Here is a 24,952-nt window from a genome sequence, read left to right as displayed (position 1 = left end):
CAATTAAGGTTAATGGACTATCATCTATTATAAATGCTTGTGTTTAAAATGCGTCTGCCGGTTTAGTTTTATTGGATCGGAGGATGAACATGATGTGGCGAAACTGCGGACATGTCCGCAGTGGTTACATGTCCGTCATCTCCATGAATCACAGACACTCAACTTTCTTTTTTGCTCGATCGTTTTACCTTCCTTTACTGCATCACCAGTATTTTATTTTATTTTTTTTCCCGAATAGATAAAGACAAAATGTCCCAAAAAGGAGGATTAGTGGCCGGATGTTTCTGGCCAAACTTTGATCTGAAAGCAGCTGGAGACTCTTTAATCCCATCCGTCTAATCCTGCTCTGTACTTTCTCTGGTGTCTGCAGAACAAAAAGATGGCACTGGGATTAAACAGAATTTATGATAGGCAGAGGAAAAAAATACCTTTTTATACTTCCCAACTTTAATGCTAAGCTAGTTTATATTCTAGCTGCCTTATTGTTCTTTTTTGTAGCATATGTGTAGTTAAGTCTTACCAATGAAGCATGTGGAACAATGTGTTTTTGAATGCTGATGATGGGGTCAATCAGTGACCATCTCCCTGTCTCCAAAACAAGCGCACACTATGGATGGGTCAGAGTTGGACTGAGAGAGAGATCACATATTTTCTCGTCAAGTTTGTGTTTCATAAATAGCAAACTTTGCCAATGTCAGGCCCTGTTTTGTGCCTATCCAGGCTTTATAAGTGACACCTGACTTCTGTCAGGGAGGAATGGGACAAAATTACAGCAAACTGCAGTCGTATTCAACAAAATATATGTTCCTATGAGCCTTGTTAGTCGTCCCCAAAGGAGAGAGCCTTTAGAAAAGAACTTTTATTAAAGATTTTTATTAAAGATTCTTTTGAGACATTTCTCTTTTTGAAAAATATTTTTAATGTAATATTTTAATTTTAAAAGCTGTGTTTCATCAACTACAAGCAGAAAATCATAAATAACAGAAACAATGATTTTAAAATATTTTTTTTATTCACCAGTTAGTGGATACAAAACAAATATTTCAGTCTAACAGACAGAACAAGACTAACAAACATAAGTATTAATGTATAAAGTATCAAATAACCAGTTCGATATGACAATAAATAACAAAAAAAGAAAACGATCTTTGCATAATTATTTTATTTTACATTTTTCACATTGTGATAAAAAGTTCCTCAAATAAATTGACTTTTCAGAAACATTCGACTTGGTTGAATGGGCCTGTACTGTCTGACGTTTGTGGAAGTTCAAAGGCAATGCTTCCAAACTCTGAGGAAATGTGTGTAAACTTCTGATTTGAAGACATTAATAAACAAATCTGATATTATTTAACTTATTATTGAAGAATTTAGCAAACATAAATAATTTGGGCAATTCAGACTGAGCTAAACCAAGAGAAGTTTGGTCTAATTTAAGTTAAGACAGTGAGAGAAAAAAGGTGCTTGCAAGCTTATAGTTTCATCTGCAAATAATTAAACGTGTGAAATTAACTATAATTAATGAGAAACTGTGCTGACAATACAGACCATTTGCAGTAGTTCTTATTTTTAATGTGCCATCCTTCACGGAGTAAAAAACCCAGACTAATCTACCCGCGATGCTGTGTGCAAACAACCTGAGGTCAATGCAACAGTTTGGTATGCACAGAGAAAAACACGCGCAACGGTGAGAAACATCCAGCTAAGTGAAGAACGCTTCCCAGGAGGCCGACGTGCCGTTATCCAGGGCTGCTATAAATAGGAGAGTTAATGAGAGCAAATGCAGAAGGCGGTGGCGGAGCTCCATTCTTGTGACTGATAAAAAAGCAAAGATCAAACTGCGGCTTTCTGATGAGAAGAAAAGAACGTGCTGGAGGTCTGGAACGGCTCGTCTTTTAAGCAAACGACACTGACGAGAACGCTTGGCTTCGGAAGGCACTCCGTAACCGAAGACAGAAGTTTAATGATGTTGGATCAACTTTGAAGTGGTGTGTGTTTGTGTACCAGGTTTTCATATCCTTATGGGATACAATGTGGGGTTGTGGGGACCATATTGCTCCTTGTGGGGACATTTTCTTGGTCCCCATGAGGGAAATTGTTGTTTTTGGGTTAGTAGTTAGGTATGTTATGGTTAGGTTTAGGGTAAAGGTTAAGGTAAAGGTTAGGTATGTGATGGATCAGGGTTATGGTTAGGCTGTAAGGGTTAGGCTGTGGAAATTAATGGAAGTCGATGTGAAGTCCCCGCAAGTGATGAAAACACGACTGTGTGTGCGTGTGCCGCTGTCTGATCCCAGGTGTTTTGAGCTTAAGATTTCTGTGCAGCTGTACTTCAAAGGACACTTACTCACGTGACGGTTTACTGTAAAGTGTTTGAAAGAAGTTTGAGGATGAGATGGATCCACTGCGGCTCTGTCTGGAGTAATCTGGTTGTTGTTGTGGTTCGTAAAGATGAAGAGCTGAGCTGAACCTTCATCGACTTCCTGACCTTCACCAGCGGCCAGCAGATGTAGATTACCTGTACGTCAACACGTGTTAGCCGATGTGGTTTAGGCGTCTGATCAGATGCCTGCTGGAAAACTTCAGGCAGCTGTTGCTAATTCAGGAATAACACCAGGAAACTTTATAGAGTTGTGAGTTTCATTTTGTAATCTGTTGTCGCATGTTGGAGTGTCCAGGGTCAGAACACCATCACCGCCTATTGATCTACAATCGGTTTATAAGTGAGTGTGTGTTAAATACTGCTAAATCTAGAAACATTTAACAGTATTATTAAATTTAATAAAGTTAGAAACCTATAAAATCAAAATGACAGCTGCAACAAATTTACATAAAAATATATAACGTATTAGTCATTCATGTCTTTTGGTTTCAGAGTCTTTGCAACATTTTATGTAGACGCACATGTTTCTAATTATTCTTTTTACTTATTGTTCCTAATGCTTTTCAATAAATCCCATCACATATGTGGCATTAAGCAACATTATATGCCTCTTCAGGTCATTTTAACTGAAGAAGCTGGTTAAATGTTTGGTCCTACTTACCGGTAATTGCATCTGTTCTAATTCTTCAGGATTGCTAAAATGCTAATTTGATGCACTACAAGTATAATGGGTCGTTAATGGTGTTTAAGCATAAATAAGTAAGCTTCTAGGTAGTGGTGGGACTCGATTACAAGATTTGGACTTGTTAATTGCAATGTCTGTAATTAATCGCATTGTAAGCAAACCATATATTGACAACATAATCAACATTTTAAATTCAAAAACCCGGTTTTGATGCTTATTTATTGAGGAACTAGACCTATGAGCTCAACATTAAAAATATTGTTTTCAATTAGTTTTTTTTCATTGTTTTTGTGTTGTTGTTTTTTTTGTTTTTTTTTTTAGATTATTCAACTGTGAAATTGATGCAAAGTGATTTCAAGTGATTCAGAAACTTATTTGAAAAAACACGTTTTTAGAAATATGAACTGTGCACGGCGACTTTAGCATTAGATGACTGAGATGTGATTTTAGTCTTGAATAGCTTCACTGACAGGCTAACTCATTTTAGCATCAGTTTGTTTTCTGAAGCAGGAATTAAACCCTGATGGGCCGAGAGGAACGACCTTGTCATCAATTGCTGTTTAAGGATGTTGCTTGCACGTCCGATTTACGGGCGTACTGGAAACATTGGATTACAAAGGTTCCGGCAGGAACTTTTGTCTGAAAAAAAAAAATGTATCAATAAAAAAATGCATTAAAATTTCAACATGTTAAATCTAAGAAATTAATCAAAATGAACATGCCCTACTTACAAGTGAAGTTCTTATCTCCCTGAATTCCTGTCCTTGCCTGTGGAATCTGATCAGAAATAAACTGGACGTCTCATTCTTCACCTGCAGAGATGAAGAAGGCCTGGCTAGCGCCGAGAAGGCGCTCCGCAGCCTGGGCCTGGACCCGTCTGCTGAAGACTGCGCCGCCACTAGGAGGATTTGCCAGATCGTTTCAACCCGGGCTGCACATCTGTGCGCCTCTACCCTGGCGGCGGTGATGCGACAGATCCGGGACAACAAAGCGGCCGAAAAGCTGCGCATCACCATCGGAGTGGACGGCTCAGTCTACAAGGGTCATCCAGAGTGAGTGACCCAGAACATCAACGTGTGTCTGTGTGTCTCACTCCTTTAACGAGGAGTCCAGATTATAAACAGAGGAGTGTTTCGGTGTGCCCCTCCGCGCCCCCTGAGTGTATTTGAGCTAAAGTGGATTGAATTGTTCCAACAAGAACACGTAATCTCTGCGTTTATTGTTTAAGCTCTCTTTACATAATTAGAGCTTGTTCACACAGAGGGGATTAGTTCTCCCTTGTCATCAGTGTTTGCCTGACTGACTTGGAGTTGGAGCTTACAAAGTTGTTTATTTGCCTGCTACTCTTCCCAATGTCTCAAAGATATTTGTCCAGCCTGGTGATCATGTAGTAAAACATAGCAGGACTCCAGTCCCTGGCAGGGGCTTCGTCATTTTCTCTGTTAGATACTCGGGATGGAGCCAAAGACTTAGTTGGGCTGAATGTCAGCCGTCTTTTCTGGTGAATTTAAACTGCCGGCTTTGGGCCAGTCGACTGAACACGACCTAATTATCCTCCCTGATCCCCTCTCATTAAAATTCACCTTGCTCCATCTCTTTTCGGAGAGCCTGACGGGACAAAAGTGTTCTTCACTCTGCAAGTAGACACATATTTATACGTACACAGTTGTGAATATAAGTATGGATTATTCATACTCGCAACACACTTGTATTATTTAATCATTTATTCCGGTTTTCTATTTAATTAGATTTTCTCTGGGTAGTTTACTTGCTCCGTTCTGGCTTAAAATAATTAGAGATGAAACTGTTTAGTACAAGTTGTGAGGGTTTTTAAATGTCTTGAGTCACCAGCACAGTTTGCTTTATCCTCTGTGCCATCTGTGCTGTTTTGTTCATTGATGGAAAGTTAGCTAGCATGAAAGTTCACCGAGAAACAGCACAATGTTGATTAAAATCATTTTTTCTTTTGGAAAACAGATTTTCCAGGAAGCTCAACAAAATGGTGCGGCGCCTCGTGCCAGACTGCGACGTGCGCTTCCTGCAGTCGCAGCACGGCAGCGGGAAAGGCGCGGCCATGGTGACGGCGGTGGCCTACCGACTCGCCACCCAGCACGCCGAGCGGCAGCGCGTCCTCGACACCCTGCGGCTGAGCCGCGAGCAGCTGCTGGAGGTGAAGCGGAGGCTGACGGAGGAGATGGCACGGGGTCTGTCCAAGCAGACGCACGACCAGACCAGCGTCAAGATGCTGCCGACGTACGTCAGGTCCACCCCGGACGGAACAGGTGAGGGGGAAGACAAGATGTCCGCTGCCTCTTACTCGGATATGACCTTGCTCCTGTTAGATGTGGATTGTTTTTATTTTTATGTTTTTGCTCTATTTTATTTTTTTGTAGAACAAGGAGATTTCTTGGCTTTGGATCTTGGTGGGTCCAGTTTCCGTGTTCTTCTCGTTCGGCTGAAAAATGAGAAGAAGCAGAAAGTGGATATGCACCAGAAGATCTACAGTATCGATCAGGACACGCTGCAGGGCACGGGGGAGGAGGTATTATGTGGTGTGGGAATAAAAAAGCTGAAAATCATTTTAGGTTTTTGGTTTTTCAAGTTTCAGTTCACACTGAAAAAACCACAATAACACAAATCCTCTTTTTATGTTTTTTGTGGGTTTTCATGTGAATAAATCAAAACACCAGAGGAGAATATCTAAAAACCATGACAAATTGAAAGCCCGCTCCAAAAATACTAACTTCCTATTTTCGTATTTCAAACACCAAAAATTCCCCAATATGCATTGATACAAACGAAGGAAATACAAACAGCACCAGCGCAGAAGCTAATATCTACGGCAGGGGTGTCCATACTTTTTGTTACATGGGACAAACTAAGAAAACTAAAATAAAGCAAATAGTCATCAAACTTATTTATTTTTCTACAAAATGGATTCTATTAATCACAGATCCAAAATGTTAAAATAATTTTGCACGTTTGCTGTCGGAGTCTCATTTTCAGTTTCTTTTGGACTTGATTGAGCAGATTTATTCTAAAAACAGGACCTGGGCTGCTTTCTGTCAAGATGTTTAATAGTTTAATAAATCAAAGTAAATCTCAGTAAAGTCGTCTTTTCGGTAAAAGTTTCTGGTTAAACATGGATCTCAATTATTTAAAAAGACGAATATTTAGTCATATTTTAACATTTTCCATTTTAGGAAAATTAAGTGGGTTAATCATTTTGGTCTGACTGACATAAATACTCAACATCAGGTCAGATTATTGCCGTCGTTCTTGAACTGCAGTCGAGGTGTTTCACCTTAAAAAGCTGCATATTCCAGCAGTGGCTCAGCTTTAGGGATATTCGTCCTGTGTTGGTGGTAAAGTGTAATGCTAACGCTAGCACCGCCTCTGTCAGTCTGCCCCAGGGCAGCTGGGGCTGCAATGCAGCTTCCCGCCATCAGTGTGTGTGATGTGCAGAGCAGCGGTTCTCGCCTAAGGCGGCCTTTCTTCTTCTGCTTTTGAAAAGCTCTGCAGGTGTGCAATAGTATTCCCCCATGGTGTAAGTTTTCAGCTCAGTGATTTTTGCTTACGCAGCAAATTAAAGCTTTCTTTATTGGCTATTTTTTTTATTTTTTTTTTACTTAATGCTTTCTGAGGCTGAATGTTCTTGTAATTATTTTTAATTTCCCTTTGTTTTTATCTGTGCCCCAGCTCTTCAACTACATTGTGTACTGCATTGCTGACTTCCTGGACTACAGGGGGATGAGTGGAGCGTCCTTACCTCTGGGGTTCACGTTCTCTTTCCCATGTGATCAAACCAAGCTGAATGAGGTAACGTTCTGTCTGCCGGTCTGAATCCTTAGGCTGACATAGAGCATCAGGACCATGCTAAGAAAATTATAAATACATTTAAAAAATACGAGAATAAATCACTTTAAATAAGTCAAGTAAAATTGACTTAATTAATTGAATTGAACTAAGTCAATTAACATTTATTTAATTCAAGTAAATTTTATGACTTAAATTAAATCATAAAATTATGAGACTAAAGTTGCAATAATAAGAGAATAAAGTTGTAATTATTCTCATATTATTATGACTTCATTCTCTTAGGTTGTACTAATACGATAATAAAGTCATGCAAGATAAAGTCGCGTTAAGATGACATGACATTGCTAATACTTTGACTATTCTCAAAATAGTTTATTCTTGTACTATTTCAGCTTTATTGTCATAATTTTATGTTTTTACTTTCTCTCTGCTTGGCCCTTTTTCTCCGTCCTACTAACCAGACTGTGTGCATAAAGTCCGGTTAACTTTGTGCGCGCTTTGAACTGTTTCCTAAAGTTTTAGTTGTGTGACATCAAGCAGGGAGAGGCTGCCTCTGCTGAAGGTTTGAAATGAAGATTTATTCATATTTTTTCATTAAACAGATTGATTGTTTCAAATTGCTTTAAAAAAAACAAAAAAAACACTTTTTTCTGTTCATCACAAAGCCACGCTCCTGTGGGTCAGAGGTCAGTCTGAAAAGATGTGTGTTTCATGCTACCTCCGTCCGCTGGGCCTCAGTTTCCACTACAACATATTCCAGTCCAGCATTCATCGCGGCTGGAAGCCTGAACAATCAGTAAACTGTGGGGAGGATCATTTAGCTGGTGACGATATTTAGAATCAACACACAACGCGACCAAAGATTTTTATTGTTTTTTTTCACCGCTTCCAAACATTATGTGTAAAATAAGCTGTCATTCATTCAGGGTTTAAATAAAACCCCTAATTGGGTGTTTTGGTGGAGTGATTGTATAAATTGAGGACAATTTACCGCAAGAGAGTTAAATAAAACTTAAACGATTTAAAGAAGCTGAGGGTTTTTTTATTTGTATTTTTTTTTTGGAAACTCTCATCAGAAAGTCTCCAAGTTTTCCATTTAAGTCGACATGAAACATTTTCTTTTTTTTTTTTGAACATTCTTTAAACATGAAACATTTTCAATAGTTTTTGTTAGCTAAGAGCAACCTGTCTAGATACAGAGGCTGTATGCTGGAGATGAAAACAAGCCGCGTTTTTCTCTGTTTTTAAGGACACTGTGTGGCTTTGATGTTTCTCTCCTGTCAGAACAAGGACTTGTCCGCAGTCATAATCAGGCCAGAACATTTGATGGGAATTTAAAAGCTCTTTAGCCCGATCCTTGAACTTTGACTTGAAAATCAGTTCCCAGCTCAGATGCTAATCAGACAAGCTGCTCTCTGCAAATCAAGCTAATTAATACCTGAAACACAGATGTCCGTCGTGTAGCCGTCAGTCGATCAGACTCGGAAAAACTAGATTGTGTCACAACGTGACCTTTGGATGGAAAAGGTTCAGCTTGACATTTTGTCTGTTTTATGACAGGAAAGGAAATATTGTAACTAACTTAATTCTGTTTGGAAAAANTTTAACTTGAATTGAAAATAATGCATAAAAACCATTTAGAACAACTCAAAACTACTCACTCTTCTTTTCTCGCTCGCTGTGTCGGCTATGCCTCACACAAGCTCATCACCGTAGCAACTGACTGACAACAATGCCACTAACGTGTCAGGATTCAACAACTAAAAACACTCAAACATTTCCCACACAGACCAGAACATTAAGTCCGTTACAGTTTTATGTTTCGAGGCTTGATGTTTATTATGTGACTATTAACATGTGATAGCTTTGGTCAATTAAATTGGTTGATTAGCTAATTTACACACCTGCTCTGCTGATGATCTGTCAGAGTTGGTGTGTGGATCGCCTTTTTTATTTTCTAATTAAACTGAAACACACATCACCTCTACATCTTTAAGTTGTCAAAGTCAAGATAGCATAACTGACCTATTTCCCCTGCTATTTTCTTTTTTAATTAAAACTTTTTCCTGACCTTGTTATGTAGTCATAGTGTTGACAATTAGTAGCAGAGCACTACAGTCCTATTTTCGTTTTACATATCACACATACATTTATGTTGACAACTTGACAGCTAACACCGGTGGTGGTCATTATGAGCGAGCAGCTTGTTGCCCTCCAGTAGGAAGCCGCGAGGCGGGATTTATGTGGTGATGTCACGCCGCCCACATCCCGCCCATCAGGTTTAAATTAATTCATGATGCACTTCAGCACAGGATTATAAAATAATTTTCGAACCATGAAATGGTTATAGCCGTTTTAAAAAATGAAATCGGTACCTTTAATTGACTCCTATAATGAAAACAAGTTTTTTCTGTTTAATTCCAGTTTAAAAAAATTAATAGCACATCCAAGCAACTATTTCACGAGATATTTATTGTATTTATCCTGTCCATAAAACACAATGCTTGTTAGAATACTAGCAATAAAAAAATTCTGTTAAAGTATATTAAGAATTTTTTTTTTTTAAATGTGATCAGTTTTTACTTAATTGCGATTAAATATTTTGTTGGTCCTTTTAGTTATTTTTGGCAGAATTTGTCTCTAGTTTTCTTTTTGCCTTCAGTCTGAAATGAGAAAGTGTAAAACTGCTTTATTCTTCTGATATAAAACATGCTGCTGTTGTGAAGCCTCCAAAATCTGATCACATTTACTGTAGCTGGATACATTCTGCTTATTTATTTATACCTCAGCTGGGAGGGTTTTATTTATTTTTTTAACTGTCAATTTGATAACGGCCTCCCACTTTACCTGTAGGCACTTATAAGCAAACAGTGAATACGGCACTTATACGCTCTATTAGTTTATTCCTTGTGGAAGAAAATTGCAAGGAGGGTAGCCTTGATAAGAGTGGGTTTTAAAACGCAGTCAGTTCAATTTAATATGCTCATCGGAGCGTTTTCAGGCTGTTCAGACTTTCAAATACTGACAAGAAGAAATGTTAGATGCAACAAATAAACAAACCTTCGCCTGGTGGATTGAAACCAATCCAACTCTGCCTCCTTGTCCTACTTGGAAGCAACTTGAAGTTCTTAAACTTTTTTTTGTATTTTTATTTATTTTACCATTATGCTGGGCAGCATATCTCTGCATGAAATATTCTAAACATTCACTGTCAGTCACAAACGACAACGGAGTCATCCACACTTGCTATATTCAGCATTAAATTACCATAGAACTTGCTCATTTTGTCTTGATACAACCACAAAGCTCACTTTTTGTTTGTGTTTTTGCAACCAGAACTCTGAAAGGTGTGATAGGAATTTTCCTTCAGTCGCTCTGAGTTGATGCATTGCAGCAAAGTATAACAAAACAATGAAGTGAATAGAATTTAAATTTCCATTATTGTCCCTCAGTGGAGAAATTCACATGTGGTAACATCAAGTTAAAGGCAAATGGAACTACAAATTAGGTTAAAAAAATATCAAAACAGAGAAACAATAATAAGACTGTAAAGTAAGGACACATTTATAACCAGTATGCCAGTCAAACCTGAATTGTCTTTCACTCATCGCGTAGCTGGATATCTGGAAAAAAAAAATACATTTTTATGCGTTTTGGCCTTTCATGTACACACAAACTCTGTTTAATACCACTGAAAACAATTATTCATAAAAACTACAACTAAAGTGGATATTTAAGAAAACTCCATATTTGTGTTTTCGTGAGTAGACGGCAAAGTGGAGATTTAGGGCATTGTTTTGCATTTAAACAACTTTATATTCTAATATACTATTTTAAAGTAGTTCTAGCTATATATCTGACCACACAAACAAACCTCCTGGCGCTATGTTTAATTCGTAACAGGAAGTAGTAGCAATCTGATCGACTGACATTGTTTTTAGCTTGGAGCTACACTGCCCCCTAGGGGTTTGGCATGTTTAAAACCGTGCTTGGAGCATTTTGGTGCAGGTTTCATGTGGATGAAACCAATCCAGTGTGCACAATATGTATATTTTTAGTTTTTATAAAGACCTGGCTATGTGTGGACAGTGAGCAAGTGTTTATTTATAAATGTGGGGGGCGTTCCATTTCGCTCTTTCTGCTGTAATTCCTTGTGCTGCCTTTTCTAAACAAGACCCTTCGCCCCAAAGCATGTGGGTTCAAGTTTTGCGAGCCTGCACTGTAATTAAATTTGAAAGTCATATTCAGCTCTCACATTTTCTGTGAACGTCTTCTCTATAATTATGTATTTTAAAATCAGAATGGCTTAAAAAAAAGGTCGATTGGAGCTGTCCTTAAGAAATGCAGAAACATGCAGCTTTAATGCCTATTTAGTTATCTTTACTGGAAATGGAGCTGATGATTTGCCAGACACAAGGTGGATGTGAAGACTTGTGCGCCGTCCACAATAAGCACTTGTGAGTCTATACAGCATTCCTTAAATTAAGCAAGAGTTATAATTGATCATTTTATTTGCAAAGAAATGTCACCCAGATGGTATTTTTGTGTTCTCGCATCTTAATTTATTCTCTCATCTTATTAAAAAAATCTCCCAGACAGATGTCTTATCAGCATGTGTCATCACTAAAACATTTCTGATTCTAAATGTGAATTACCTTGCAGAGGCTGCCTTTTGGAAATTAAAGTGCAAGTGGAGAATATATTGAGAAGTTCTGGCATCATGAATTCGATCCATTTAGTTCAGACCAGATGTTTGCATACACCTGATAAATAAGCCACAAACACTTTTTTTTTTCTCAGTGTCTGAAGTTAAAACCGATCCAACTTCTTTTTTTTTTGTTTTAGCTCAGTGAGAATTACCAAAATTATTTCTGTTTGCTAGATGCCAGAAAACTTAACGAGGACGTTTGTACATCAGGGATAACTATCTTTTAAAATGTATGACTTGGGTCAAACCTTTTGGATGTCCTCCCACAAGTGAGAAAAAACTAGTTTGTATCTTTTTATTCAGTGTATGTAAATATCTGGTATTTGGTGTGTTTTTTGTCTGTACCTTTCTCAGGTTTGAGAAGATGATAAGCGGGCTGTACATGGGGGAGCTGGTGCGTCTCATCTTGGTGAAGATGGCCAGAAAGCAGCTGCTGTTCCAGGGACAGACCACGCCACAGCTTCTTACCTCTGGATGCTTCAGCACCAACTACATCTACGCCATTGAGAGCGACAAGTTAGTATTTGTTCGATGTTCTCATAAATGATGTCCAAATAAAAACAACCCTAAAGTATACAGTATGAAGGAATCGGTTCAATGGCTCTCGACAGTTTCAAGCTATTCATTCAACAACATCACAAACCTAGACAAGCTTGTGATGTTGTGTTATAGCTTCATGTAATTTTAGGTATTTTTCTAATGAATTTTTAAATATTTCTCATACATAAAAGATGAAAGACAATGCTGTTTGTTATTGCTGTTGTACCATGCAACAAAATGCAATAGAGAAAAAGATGAGAGTCAAAAAAAGTTCACAATTAAGGTTAATGGACTATCATCTATTATAAATGCTTGTGTTTAAAATGCGTCTGCCGGTTTAGTTTTATTGGATCGGAGGATGAACATGATGTGGCGAAACTGCGGACATGTCCGCAGTGGTTACATGTCCGTCATCTCCATGAATCACAGACACTCAACTTTCTTTTTTGCTCGATCGTTTTACCTTCCTTTACTGCATCACCAGTATTTTATTTTATTTTTTTTCCCGAATAGATAAAGACAAAATGTCCCAAAAAGGAGGATTAGTGGCCGGATGTTTCTGGCCAAACTTTGATCTGAAAGCAGCTGGAGACTCTTTAATCCCATCCGTCTAATCCTGCTCTGTACTTTCTCTGGTGTCTGCAGAACAAAAAGATGGCACTGGGATTAAACAGAATTTATGATAGGCAGAGGAAAAAAATACCTTTTTATACTTCCCAACTTTAATGCTAAGCTAGTTTATATTCTAGCTGCCTTATTGTTCTTTTTTGTAGCATATGTGTAGTTAAGTCTTACCAATGAAGCATGTGGAACAATGTGTTTTTGAATGCTGATGATGGGGTCAATCAGTGACCATCTCCCTGTCTCCAAAACAAGCGCACACTATGGATGGGTCAGAGTTGGACTGAGAGAGAGATCACATATTTTCTCGTCAAGTTTGTGTTTCATAAATAGCAAACTTTGCCAATGTCAGGCCCTGTTTTGTGCCTATCCAGGCTTTATAAGTGACACCTGACTTCTGTCAGGGAGGAATGGGACAAAATTACAGCAAACTGCAGTCGTATTCAACAAAATATATGTTCCTATGAGCCTTGTTAGTCGTCCCCAAAGGAGAGAGCCTTTAGAAAAGAACTTTTATTAAAGATTTTTATTAAAGATTCTTTTGAGACATTTCTCTTTTTGAAAAATATTTTTAATGTAATATTTTAATTTTAAAAGCTGTGTTTCATCAACTACAAGCAGAAAATCATAAATAACAGAAACAATGATTTTAAAATATTTTTTTTATTCACCAGTTAGTGGATACAAAACAAATATTTCAGTCTAACAGACAGAACAAGACTAACAAACATAAGTATTAATGTATAAAGTATCAAATAACCAGTTCGATATGACAATAAATAACAAAAAAAGAAAACGATCTTTGCATAATTATTTTATTTTACATTTTTCACATTGTGATAAAAAGTTCCTCAAATAAATTGACTTTTCAGAAACATTCGACTTGGTTGAATGGGCCTGTACTGTCTGACGTTTGTGGAAGTTCAAAGGCAATGCTTCCAAACTCTGAGGAAATGTGTGTAAACTTCTGATTTGAAGACATTAATAAACAAATCTGATATTATTTAACTTATTATTGAAGAATTTAGCAAACATAAATAATTTGGGCAATTCAGACTGAGCTAAACCAAGAGAAGTTTGGTCTAATTTAAGTTAAGACAGTGAGAGAAAAAAGGTGCTTGCAAGCTTATAGTTTCATCTGCAAATAATTAAACGTGTGAAATTAACTATAATTAATGAGAAACTGTGCTGACAATACAGACCATTTGCAGTAGTTCTTATTTTTAATGTGCCATCCTTCACGGAGTAAAAAACCCAGACTAATCTACCCGCGATGCTGTGTGCAAACAACCTGAGGTCAATGCAACAGTTTGGTATGCACAGAGAAAAACACGCGCAACGGTGAGAAACATCCAGCTAAGTGAAGAACGCTTCCCAGGAGGCCGACGTGCCGTTATCCAGGGCTGCTATAAATAGGAGAGTTAATGAGAGCAAATGCAGAAGGCGGTGGCGGAGCTCCATTCTTGTGACTGATAAAAAAGCAAAGATCAAACTGCGGCTTTCTGATGAGAAGAAAAGAACGTGCTGGAGGTCTGGAACGGCTCGTCTTTTAAGCAAACGACACTGACGAGAACGCTTGGCTTCGGAAGGCACTCCGTAACCGAAGACAGAAGTTTAATGATGTTGGATCAACTTTGAAGTGGTGTGTGTTTGTGTACCAGGTTTTCATATCCTTATGGGATACAATGTGGGGTTGTGGGGACCATATTGCTCCTTGTGGGGACATTTTCTTGGTCCCCATGAGGGAAATTGTTGTTTTTGGGTTAGTAGTTAGGTATGTTATGGTTAGGTTTAGGGTAAAGGTTAAGGTAAAGGTTAGGTATGTGATGGATCAGGGTTATGGTTAGGCTGTAAGGGTTAGGCTGTGGAAATTAATGGAAGTCGATGTGAAGTCCCCGCAAGTGATGAAAACACGACTGTGTGTGCGTGTGCCGCTGTCTGATCCCAGGTGTTTTGAGCTTAAGATTTCTGTGCAGCTGTACTTCAAAGGACACTTACTCACGTGACGGTTTACTGTAAAGTGTTTGAAAGAAGTTTGAGGATGAGATGGATCCACTGCGGCTCTGTCTGGAGTAATCTGGTTGTTGTTGTGGTTCGTAAAGATGAAGAGCTGAGCTGAACCTTCATCGACTTCCTGACCTTCACCAGCGGCCAGCAGATGTAGATTACCTGTACGTCAACACGTGTTAGCCGATGTGGTTTAGGCGTCTGATCAGATGCCTGCTGGAAAACTTCAGGCAGCTGTTGCTAATTCAGGAATAACACCAGGAAACTTTATAGAGTTGTGAGTTTCATTTTGTAATCTGTTGTCGCATGTTGGAGTGTCCAGGGTCAGAACACCATCACCGCCTATTGATCTACAATCGGTTTATAAGTGAGTGTGTGTTAAATACTGCTAAATCTAGAAACATTTAACAGTATTATTAAATTTAATAAAGTTAGAAACCTATAAAATCAAAATGACAGCTGCAACAAATTTACATAAAAATATATAACGTATTAGTCATTCATGTCTTTTGGTTTCAGAGTCTTTGCAACATTTTATGTAGACGCACATGTTTCTAATTATTCTTTTTACTTATTGTTCCTAATGCTTTTCAATAAATCCCATCACATATGTGGCATTAAGCAACATTATATGCCTCTTCAGGTCATTTTAACTGAAGAAGCTGGTTAAATGTTTGGTCCTACTTACCGGTAATTGCATCTGTTCTAATTCTTCAGGATTGCTAAAATGCTAATTTGATGCACTACAAGTATAATGGGTCGTTAATGGTGTTTAAGCATAAATAAGTAAGCTTCTAGGTAGTGGTGGGACTCGATTACAAGATTTGGACTTGTTAATTGCAATGTCTGTAATTAATCGCATTGTAAGCAAACCATATATTGACAACATAATCAACATTTTAAATTCAAAAACCCGGTTTTGATGCTTATTTATTGAGGAACTAGACCTATGAGCTCAACATTAAAAATATTGTTTTCAATTAGTTTTTTTTCATTGTTTTTGTGTTGTTGTTTTTTTTGTTTTTTTTTTTAGATTATTCAACTGTGAAATTGATGCAAAGTGATTTCAAGTGATTCAGAAACTTATTTGAAAAAACACGTTTTTAGAAATATGAACTGTGCACGGCGACTTTAGCATTAGATGACTGAGATGTGATTTTAGTCTTGAATAGCTTCACTGACAGGCTAACTCATTTTAGCATCAGTTTGTTTTCTGAAGCAGGAATTAAACCCTGATGGGCCGAGAGGAACGACCTTGTCATCAATTGCTGTTTAAGGATGTTGCTTGCACGTCCGATTTACGGGCGTACTGGAAACATTGGATTACAAAGGTTCCGGCAGGAACTTTTGTCTGAAAAAAAAAAATGTATCAATAAAAAAATGCATTAAAATTTCAACATGTTAAATCTAAGAAATTAATCAAAATGAACATGCCCTACTTACAAGTGAAGTTCTTATCTCCCTGAATTCCTGTCCTTGCCTGTGGAATCTGATCAGAAATAAACTGGACGTCTCATTCTTCACCTGCAGAGATGAAGAAGGCCTGGCTAGCGCCGAGAAGGCGCTCCGCAGCCTGGGCCTGGACCCGTCTGCTGAAGACTGCGCCGCCACTAGGAGGATTTGCCAGATCGTTTCAACCCGGGCTGCACATCTGTGCGCCTCTACCCTGGCGGCGGTGATGCGACAGATCCGGGACAACAAAGCGGCCGAAAAGCTGCGCATCACCATCGGAGTGGACGGCTCAGTCTACAAGGGTCATCCAGAGTGAGTGACCCAGAACATCAACGTGTGTCTGTGTGTCTCACTCCTTTAACGAGGAGTCCAGATTATAAACAGAGGAGTGTTTCGGTGTGCCCCTCCGCGCCCCCTGAGTGTATTTGAGCTAAAGTGGATTGAATTGTTCCAACAAGAACACGTAATCTCTGCGTTTATTGTTTAAGCTCTCTTTACATAATTAGAGCTTGTTCACACAGAGGGGATTAGTTCTCCCTTGTCATCAGTGTTTGCCTGACTGACTTGGAGTTGGAGCTTACAAAGTTGTTTATTTGCCTGCTACTCTTCCCAATGTCTCAAAGATATTTGTCCAGCCTGGTGATCATGTAGTAAAACATAGCAGGACTCCAGTCCCTGGCAGGGGCTTCGTCATTTTCTCTGTTAGATACTCGGGATGGAGCCAAAGACTTAGTTGGGCTGAATGTCAGCCGTCTTTTCTGGTGAATTTAAACTGCCGGCTTTGGGCCAGTCGACTGAACACGACCTAATTATCCTCCCTGATCCCCTCTCATTAAAATTCACCTTGCTCCATCTCTTTTCGGAGAGCCTGACGGGACAAAAGTGTTCTTCACTCTGCAAGTAGACACATATTTATACGTACACAGTTGTGAATATAAGTATGGATTATTCATACTCGCAACACACTTGTATTATTTAATCATTTATTCCGGTTTTCTATTTAATTAGATTTTCTCTGGGTAGTTTACTTGCTCCGTTCTGGCTTAAAATAATTAGAGATGAAACTGTTTAGTACAAGTTGTGAGGGTTTTTAAATGTCTTGAGTCACCAGCACAGTTTGCTTTATCCTCTGTGCCATCTGTGCTGTTTTGTTCATTGATGGAAAGTTAGCTAGCATGAAAGTTCACCGAGAAACAGCACAATGTTGATTAAAATCATTTTTTCTTTTGGAAAACAGATTTTCCAGGAAGCTCAACAAAATGGTGCGGCGCCTCGTGCCAGACTGCGACGTGCGCTTCCTGCAGTCGCAGCACGGCAGCGGGAAAGGCGCGGCCATGGTGACGGCGGTGGCCTACCGACTCGCCACCCAGCACGCCGAGCGGCAGCGCGTCCTCGACACCCTGCGGCTGAGCCGCGAGCAGCTGCTGGAGGTGAAGCGGAGGCTGACGGAGGAGATGGCACGGGGTCTGTCCAAGCAGACGCACGACCAGACCAGCGTCAAGATGCTGCCGACGTACGTCAGGTCCACCCCGGACGGAACAGGTGAGGGGGAAGACAAGATGTCCGCTGCCTCTTACTCGGATATGACCTTGCTCCTGTTAGATGTGGATTGTTTTTATTTTTATGTTTTTGCTCTATTTTATTTTTTTGTAGAACAAGGAGATTTCTTGGCTTTGGATCTTGGTGGGTCCAGTTTCCGTGTTCTTCTCGTTCGGCTGAAAAATGAGAAGAAGCAGAAAGTGGATATGCACCAGAAGATCTACAGTATCGATCAGGACACGCTGCAGGGCACGGGGGAGGAGGTATTATGTGGTGTGGGAATAAAAAAGCTGAAAATCATTTTAGGTTTTTGGTTTTTCAAGTTTCAGTTCACACTGAAAAAACCACAATAACACAAATCCTCTTTTTATGTTTTTTGTGGGTTTTCATGTGAATAAATCAAAACACCAGAGGAGAATATCTAAAAACCATGACAAATTGAAAGCCCGCTCCAAAAATACTAACTTCCTATTTTCGTATTTCAAACACCAAAAATTCCCCAATATGCATTGATACAAACGAAGGAAATACAAACAGCACCAGCGCAGAAGCTAATATCTACGGCAGGGGTGTCCATACTTTTTGTTACATGGGACAAACTAAGAAAACTAAAATAAAGCAAATAGTCATCAAACTTATTTATTTTTCTACAAAATGGATTCTATTAATCACAGATCCAAAATGTTAAAATAATTTTGCACGTTTGCTGTCGGAGTCTCATTTTCAGTTTCTTTTGGACTTGATTGAGCAGATTTATTCTAAAAACAGGACCTGGGCTGCTTTCTGTCAAGATGTTTAATAGTTTAATAAATCAAAGTAAATCTCAGTAAAGTCGTCTTTTCGGTAAAAGTTTCTGGTTAAACATGGATCTCAATTATTTAAAAAGACGAATATTTAGTCATATTTTAACATTTTCCATTTTAGGAAAATTAAGTGGGTTAATCATTTTGGTCTGACTGACATAAATACTCAACATCAGGTCAGATTATTGCCGTCGTTCTTGAACTGCAGTCGAGGTGTTTCACCTTAAAAAGCTGCATATTCCAGCAGTGGCTCAGCTTTAGGGATATTCGTCCTGTGTTGGTGGTAAAGTGTAATGCTAACGCTAGCACCGCCTCTGTCAGTCTGCCCCAGGGCAGCTGGGGCTGCAATGCAGCTTCCCGCCATCAGTGTGTGTGATGTGCAGAGCAGCGGTTCTCGCCTAAGGCAGCCTTTCTTCTTCTGCTATTGAAAAGCTCTGCTGGTGTGCAATAGTATTCTCCCATGGTGTAAGTTTTCAGCTCAGTGATTTTTGCTTACGCAGCAAATTAAAGCTTTCTTTATTGGCTATTTTTTTTATTTTTTTTTTACTTAATGCTTTCTGAGGCTGAATGTTCTTGTAATTATTTTTAATTTCCCTTTGTTTTTATCTGTGCCCCAGCTCTTCAACTACATTGTGTACTGCATTGCTGACTTCCTGGACTACAGGGGGATGAGTGGAGCGTCCTTACCTCTGGGGTTCACGTTCTCTTTCCCATGTGATCAAACCAAACTGGAAGAGGTAACGTTCTGTCTGCCGGTCTGAATCCTTAGGCTGACATAGAGCATCAGGACCATGCTAAGAAAATTATAAATACATTTAAAAAATACGAGAATAAATCACTTTAATTAAGTCAAGTAAAATTGACTTAATTAATTGAATTGAACTAAGTCAATTAAAATTTATTTAATTCAAGTAAATTTTATGACTTAAATTAAATCATAAAATTATGAGACTAAAGTTGCAATAATAAGAGAATAAAGTTGTAATTATTCTCATATTATTATGACTTCATTCTCTTAGGTTGTACTAATACGATAATAAAGTCATGCAAGATAAAGTCGCGTTAAGATGACATGACATTGCTAATACTTTGACTATTCTCAAAATAGTTTATTCTTGTACTATTTCAGCTTTATGGTCATAATTTTATGTTTTTACTTTCTCTCTGCTTGGCCCTTTTTCTCCGTCCTACTAACCAGACTGTGTGCATAAAGTCCGGTTAACTTTGTGCGCGCTTTGAACTGTTTCCTAAAGTTTTAGTTGTGTGACATCAAGCAGGGAGAGGCTGCCTCTGCTGAAGGTTTGAAATGAAGATTTATTCATATTTTTTCATTAAACAGATTGATTGTTTCAAATTGCTTTAAAAAAAACAAAAAAAACACTTTTTTCTGTTCATCACAAAGCCACGCTCCTGTGGGTCAGAGGTCAGTCTGAAAAGATGTGTGTTTCATGCTACCTCCGTCCGCTGGGCCTCAGTTTCCACTACAACATATTTCAGTCCAGCATTCATCGCGGCTGGAAGCCTGAACAATCAGTAAACTGTGGGGAGGATCATTTAGCTGGTGACGATATTTAGAATCAACACACAACGCGACCAAAGATTTTTATTGTTTTTTTTCACCGCTTCCAAACATTATGTGTAAAATAAGCTGTCATTCATTCAGGGTTTAAATAAAACCCCTAATTGGGTGTTTTGGTGGAGTGATTGTATAAATTGAGGACAATTTACCGCAAGAGAGTTAAATAAAACTTAAACGATTTAAAGAAGCTGAGGGTTTTTTTATTTGTATTTTTTTTTTGGAAACTCTCATCAGAAAGTCTCCAAGTTTTCCATTTAAGTCGACATGAAACATTTTCTTTTTTTTTTTTGAACATTCTTTAAACATGAAACATTTTCAATAGTTTTTGTTAGCTAAGAGCAACCTGTCTAGATACAGAGGCTGTATGCTGGAGATGAAAACAAGCCGCGTTTTTCTCTGTTTTTAAGGACACTGTGTGGCTTTGATGTTTCTCTCCTGTCAGAACAAGGACTTGTCCGCAGTCATAATCAGGCCAGAACATTTGATGGGGATTTAAAAGCTCTTTAGCCCGATCCTTGAACTTTGACTTGAAAATCAGTTCCCAGCTCAGATGCTAATCAGACAAGCTGCTCTCTGCAAATCAAGCTAATTAATACCTGAAACACAGATGTCCGTCGTGTAGCCGTCAGTCGATCAGACTCGGAAAAACTAGATTGTGTCACAACGTGACCTTCGGATGGAAAAGGTTCAGCTTGACATTTTGTCTGTTTTATGACAGGAAAGGAAATATTGTAACTAACTTAATTCTGTTTGGAAAAAAGCTTAAATACTCAAATAGGTGTTTCGCTATGTTTTACTTGAACAAATGGTTTTAATTTAAAATGGCAAACTTTGGTTTTGTTTTGTTTTTCCATTCCACCAACCACAACTTTGATTTTATCGGTGTGACCTGGTCAGAATTATTGTTTACTACATAAGACTGAACTTTTTTTATCTTATAAAAAATAAAAATTCACACCATTACAAAGTATGTGCTTCAAATTCTGAGAAGATTTTCTTTAAATAAGAGAATCACTTTACCTCTGACTTCACATCTGTCACAGAATAATAATTTTTTGTTTGTTTGTTTGTTTGTTAATGAAGTAACACAGCGAAATATCCAATCATGTTGTTTATCTCTTGGACAATTTTATTACCTGAAAAGTCGTAGTGTGTAGCAGGTTTTGTGAAAAAACTTATTACTGAGTCACAATTGCATCACGTTAATGAGAAGCTTCTGTGCAAACTATTCCAAGATTGTAGGTTTGGTTCACAATACAAGCGTTTCATATCAGTCGATATTGATAATTGTTGATATGCTTTTTGTTCTAAATATCCAAAATCCTACCAAACTGGCGCCGTTTGGTAGGATTCCCTCTTGGGTTCTTGTACTCATTTTCTCCTTTCACTTTACCCCGCTCTGTTTTTTTTTCTTCTTTTTTTAAGCAGTTATGCAGTAAAACATAAAACTGCTCCCACATGCTGAGGCGAGTTGTGTGTATTCTGTGAACCGAGCAGACCGCGTGTGCACGGCATGAACGGTTGAGATTTAATTTGTCACAATCATTCATTTTATCCTTCAGACCCTTTATTTTTTTTTCCCCTCTCTCGGTTCTTCACGGTTTGGTTACCGCAAAAGACTTTGCCTCGTAAAGTTTGATGAACGTAAAGGTTCATCGAACTCGATTTCCTTCGTTTGTTTTGACTCATTTTCCTCTGTACTTCTTGAGCAAACGTTTTGAATGTCGGAGCTTGTGGCCCGCCAGACGACGTCTGTCCTGTCCTACAGAAGGAGCTGGAGACCAAACGGCTAATGTCTAAATGTGTTTACAACTCCAGCCGCTCCAAGCACACAACTCTTGAGAGAGCGCTGGCAGAGGAAAGTAGGCCTTGTCATCTTAGAGGATGCGTGGCTTGAAAGTTTTTGTGGCATACACACACGCACACACAGAGAGACACACACACTCTGTGAAATGTAGATGGATGATCTGACAAATTTGTTCTGGTTTTGAAACAAATTTCAAATATTTCAGTGGGAGGTTTTCAGCTTCTTCTCTGATTGGAGTCAGTTGAGTCTCTAAACAGGTTTCCATCACTATCAATATTTAGTACAATAAGTATTGTTTCATTACAGTTGCAAATGAAAGGTGTAATAGTTCGGGTTCTTCTTCTTTCTGGAAACCGAAAATGAATGTATATAATATTCAAAATGAGTTTTTACTGAATCACTTGGTTTCTCAACAACATCTGATGTTTCTGTGAGTTCCTGTGATTGGTGTAAAGTTTTCCTCAATGAAACCTGACATGTAAATTATCCCCGTGGATCATTTCAACATGGTGCCAAACCCTCACCGTCCTTTCTGCAGGGAATCCTTCTGAAGTGGACGAAGGGCTTCAAAGCCAGCGGCTGTGAGGGGAAAGACGTCGTGAAGCTGCTGAAGGAGGCGGTCCAGCGCAAGCAGGTCAGTGCACGTTTTGAATGAACTTGCAAAAAAAAAAATGTTTCAGTCTGTTTTCAGAGAGTATTCTGCTTGCAATGGCCTTCCATCTACACACACGGTTTCTAAGTGTGTACCGAGCGATCAGTCAGAAACTCTCTGTGTGCCAACTACTTCTGTTTGAGGGAGGCGGTGTCATTTGTAGAAGTGCTGCATCCGGAGTCTGATTGCTAACGCAGCCTGCTCCTCCCACGTAGCATGTTTGTGTTAATCCAGCTTTCACAGCAACCTTCACTGGACACGAGTACATAGGCTGCGTCCAGTCCGACCACATCTTGAAGGATGAAAGGAGCTGTTACAAGATGCTTTAAGAGCAGAGAGACGGATATCTTCTTTTTGTAGGAGAAAGTTTAGCTGTTAGTTGAGTGGCTTTTAGACAAGAGAAACAGTTAAACATATAAACTCTGAGGCAGTAGTAAAATATAAAGGGTTAACACTAGAGTTCATACAGTAAGTCACCAGCTGCGTTTCCATACCAAATGTACGTTAACCTTCATTGATATCCTGCTAATGTCGAAAAAACACAATTTCGCAATTGCGGTGTTTCCATTAAATGAGAAACATGGTGGAAAGTTTGTTTGTTTTTTTTTTGTTTTGGAAAAAAAAAAGTGTTCCCATCGCATTTTTGCAAGATAAGCTAATTTTGATGAGGCCAAAAAGCAAAAATAAAAAACAGAGGTCAGTTTAAGTTGCTGTCATAATTACTTCCACTCACTTTTCAGGAACCTTATCTCAGTTTACAGAAATGTCATTTTTGGCTACTTTTTCCCCGTGTGTCTCTTCTAGTTGAGGGTTTTTGGGCCATTTGTTTAGGTCATTTGTTTTTGTCACACTTGCAGCAGTGGTGCTTCTCTCCTGTGGTTTAATTGGACCCTTCAGCATCGGAGGGGCCCACGGGCGGTTTTGACTACTGGCCTTTAAGTCGCAATAATTCGAGGAGTGGAATTTGAATAAGCTTTTTGTTTCCTCGAACCTCCAGGGAGGATTTGTTAGATTCACAGCGAGAAAGGCGGCAGCGAAAGACGCACATTTTAATTTTCCCTGAATGTGTTTAACTCACTCTGATCAAACCAAACGACGTGCTTGAATTTCTCCTTTTCTTCAACAACTTAAATCTGATCATTTTGTGGAAGCAAACAAGCCCTTTTATCTTCCATCTTGGAAAGCAACTATGTGGCTTCCTGGAAACGGTCACGCAAATTCAGATTTCTGCTCGTTACTGGTCCAGTTTTTAAACTACTTCCTTGTTTACATGGTCTTTGCTGTGGAAACAGTGCACCCGGACGCTTGTGCAATAGTTCTCAAGGAAAACTTGGACTTTATTTCAATAAATTTACCTTTTACTACGGCGGACAGTTTGACCTAATCACAGTTTCGAAGTGGTTTTACACAAAGCGAGAGTTCAGTCTAAAATATTGCTGCAGGCGTTCACATGGACAAGGTTTAAGATTGATCTTTATTTCTGCAGGTAAGCACAGAGCTCTGCTGTCCTAACATTGACCTGGAGAATATTAGCTGGTCACTATATACTGAAGAGTTTAAGGGTTACGAGTGATTCTTTATTTTTTTGCTTTTAAAGTGTTGGTACAGCATCTAAGAAGGAGTGAGCGTACAGAGAAATGTTTCCATGCCTCTTAGTTCCAGCAGTCAGCAGCTAAAGAGTGTGAAATTACAACAGAGGCCCTGGCTAATTCCTGGTTAGGATACAGAACACTGATCAAGGTGGAAAAAAGTGTCAAACTTGTTCTTCTTTTATTTTTTTAATGTGGCCTTCAATCCAATCTGTTTCAACTTTTTTGCCCTTACTTTTTTACGTACGGGTGTTTTACTGAAGCAGGTCTCAGTTAGATACTTAAAATTAAGCCGTGATCAAAATGTGATGAGTGGAAGAAAAGCTTCAGGTTTATGCAAGATCATTTGAGATGTGGGGAGGAAAACAGAAGAGAGAGAGAAGAAACAGCAAGACACAGAAAGAGAGTTAGCAAAAGGACCTTTTAGTAAGTAACCCTGCTGTTATTGTTTACCACTTCAAAACTTTGTTTATGCATATTTGATGTGAGTGATTCTGCTACATGCTGACGAAGGTAACTAACCCTCTTGAACTTTTTTTTTGTAAGCCTTTACCAGCTTTTCACATGAAGAGACTGAAATGTTTGCCTAATTCTTCTTTTGCTCTTGCTTTAAGTCTCACATCTTGATCTGGACTTTGACTGGGCCAGATGAAACTGATCTATTTGGCTGTTTCCTGGAGGCAGCTGGTTGGGCTGTATTGGGTTTCAGGTTAAGAGGGTTGAACTTGAACATTGTGTGAAGTTTTTATTTGAAAGAAGAGAAAAAAAAAA

At 38.7% G+C, this 24,952-nt stretch overlaps 1 protein-coding gene across 2 annotated transcripts in view; it reads left to right on the top strand.

The window, feature by feature from the left end:
• Window positions 1-24,952, top strand: part of hk2 (hexokinase 2) — a 123,799-nt gene that overhangs the window by 62,971 nt on the left and 35,876 nt on the right. The window contains exons 1-6 of one of the 2 annotated variants that reach the window (XM_007564720.2): window positions 11,952-12,108; window positions 16,291-16,524; window positions 17,450-17,754; window positions 17,866-18,014; window positions 19,172-19,291; window positions 22,479-22,574. In XM_007564720.2, the coding sequence (XP_007564782.1) occupies window positions 11,957-12,108; window positions 16,291-16,524; window positions 17,450-17,754; window positions 17,866-18,014; window positions 19,172-19,291; window positions 22,479-22,574 (1,056 nt within the window). In that variant the 5' untranslated portion in view covers window positions 11,952-11,956. Of the gene's footprint in view, window positions 1-3,883; window positions 4,118-5,042; window positions 5,348-5,458; window positions 5,608-6,764; window positions 6,885-11,951; window positions 12,109-16,290; window positions 16,525-17,449; window positions 17,755-17,865; window positions 18,015-19,171; window positions 19,292-22,478; window positions 22,611-24,952 lie in introns of those variants that run through there. The other variant, XM_007564718.2, reaches the window with a different exon arrangement.

Source organism: Poecilia formosa, unplaced genomic scaffold, assembly GCF_000485575.1.
Source record: "Poecilia formosa unplaced genomic scaffold, Poecilia_formosa-5.1.2 Scaffold167, whole genome shotgun sequence".
NCBI classification, from domain to species: domain Eukaryota; kingdom Metazoa; phylum Chordata; class Actinopteri; order Cyprinodontiformes; family Poeciliidae; genus Poecilia; species Poecilia formosa.
The sequence above is the reverse complement of the archived record's forward strand: the minus strand, read 5'-3'. Positions and strand labels throughout refer to the sequence as shown.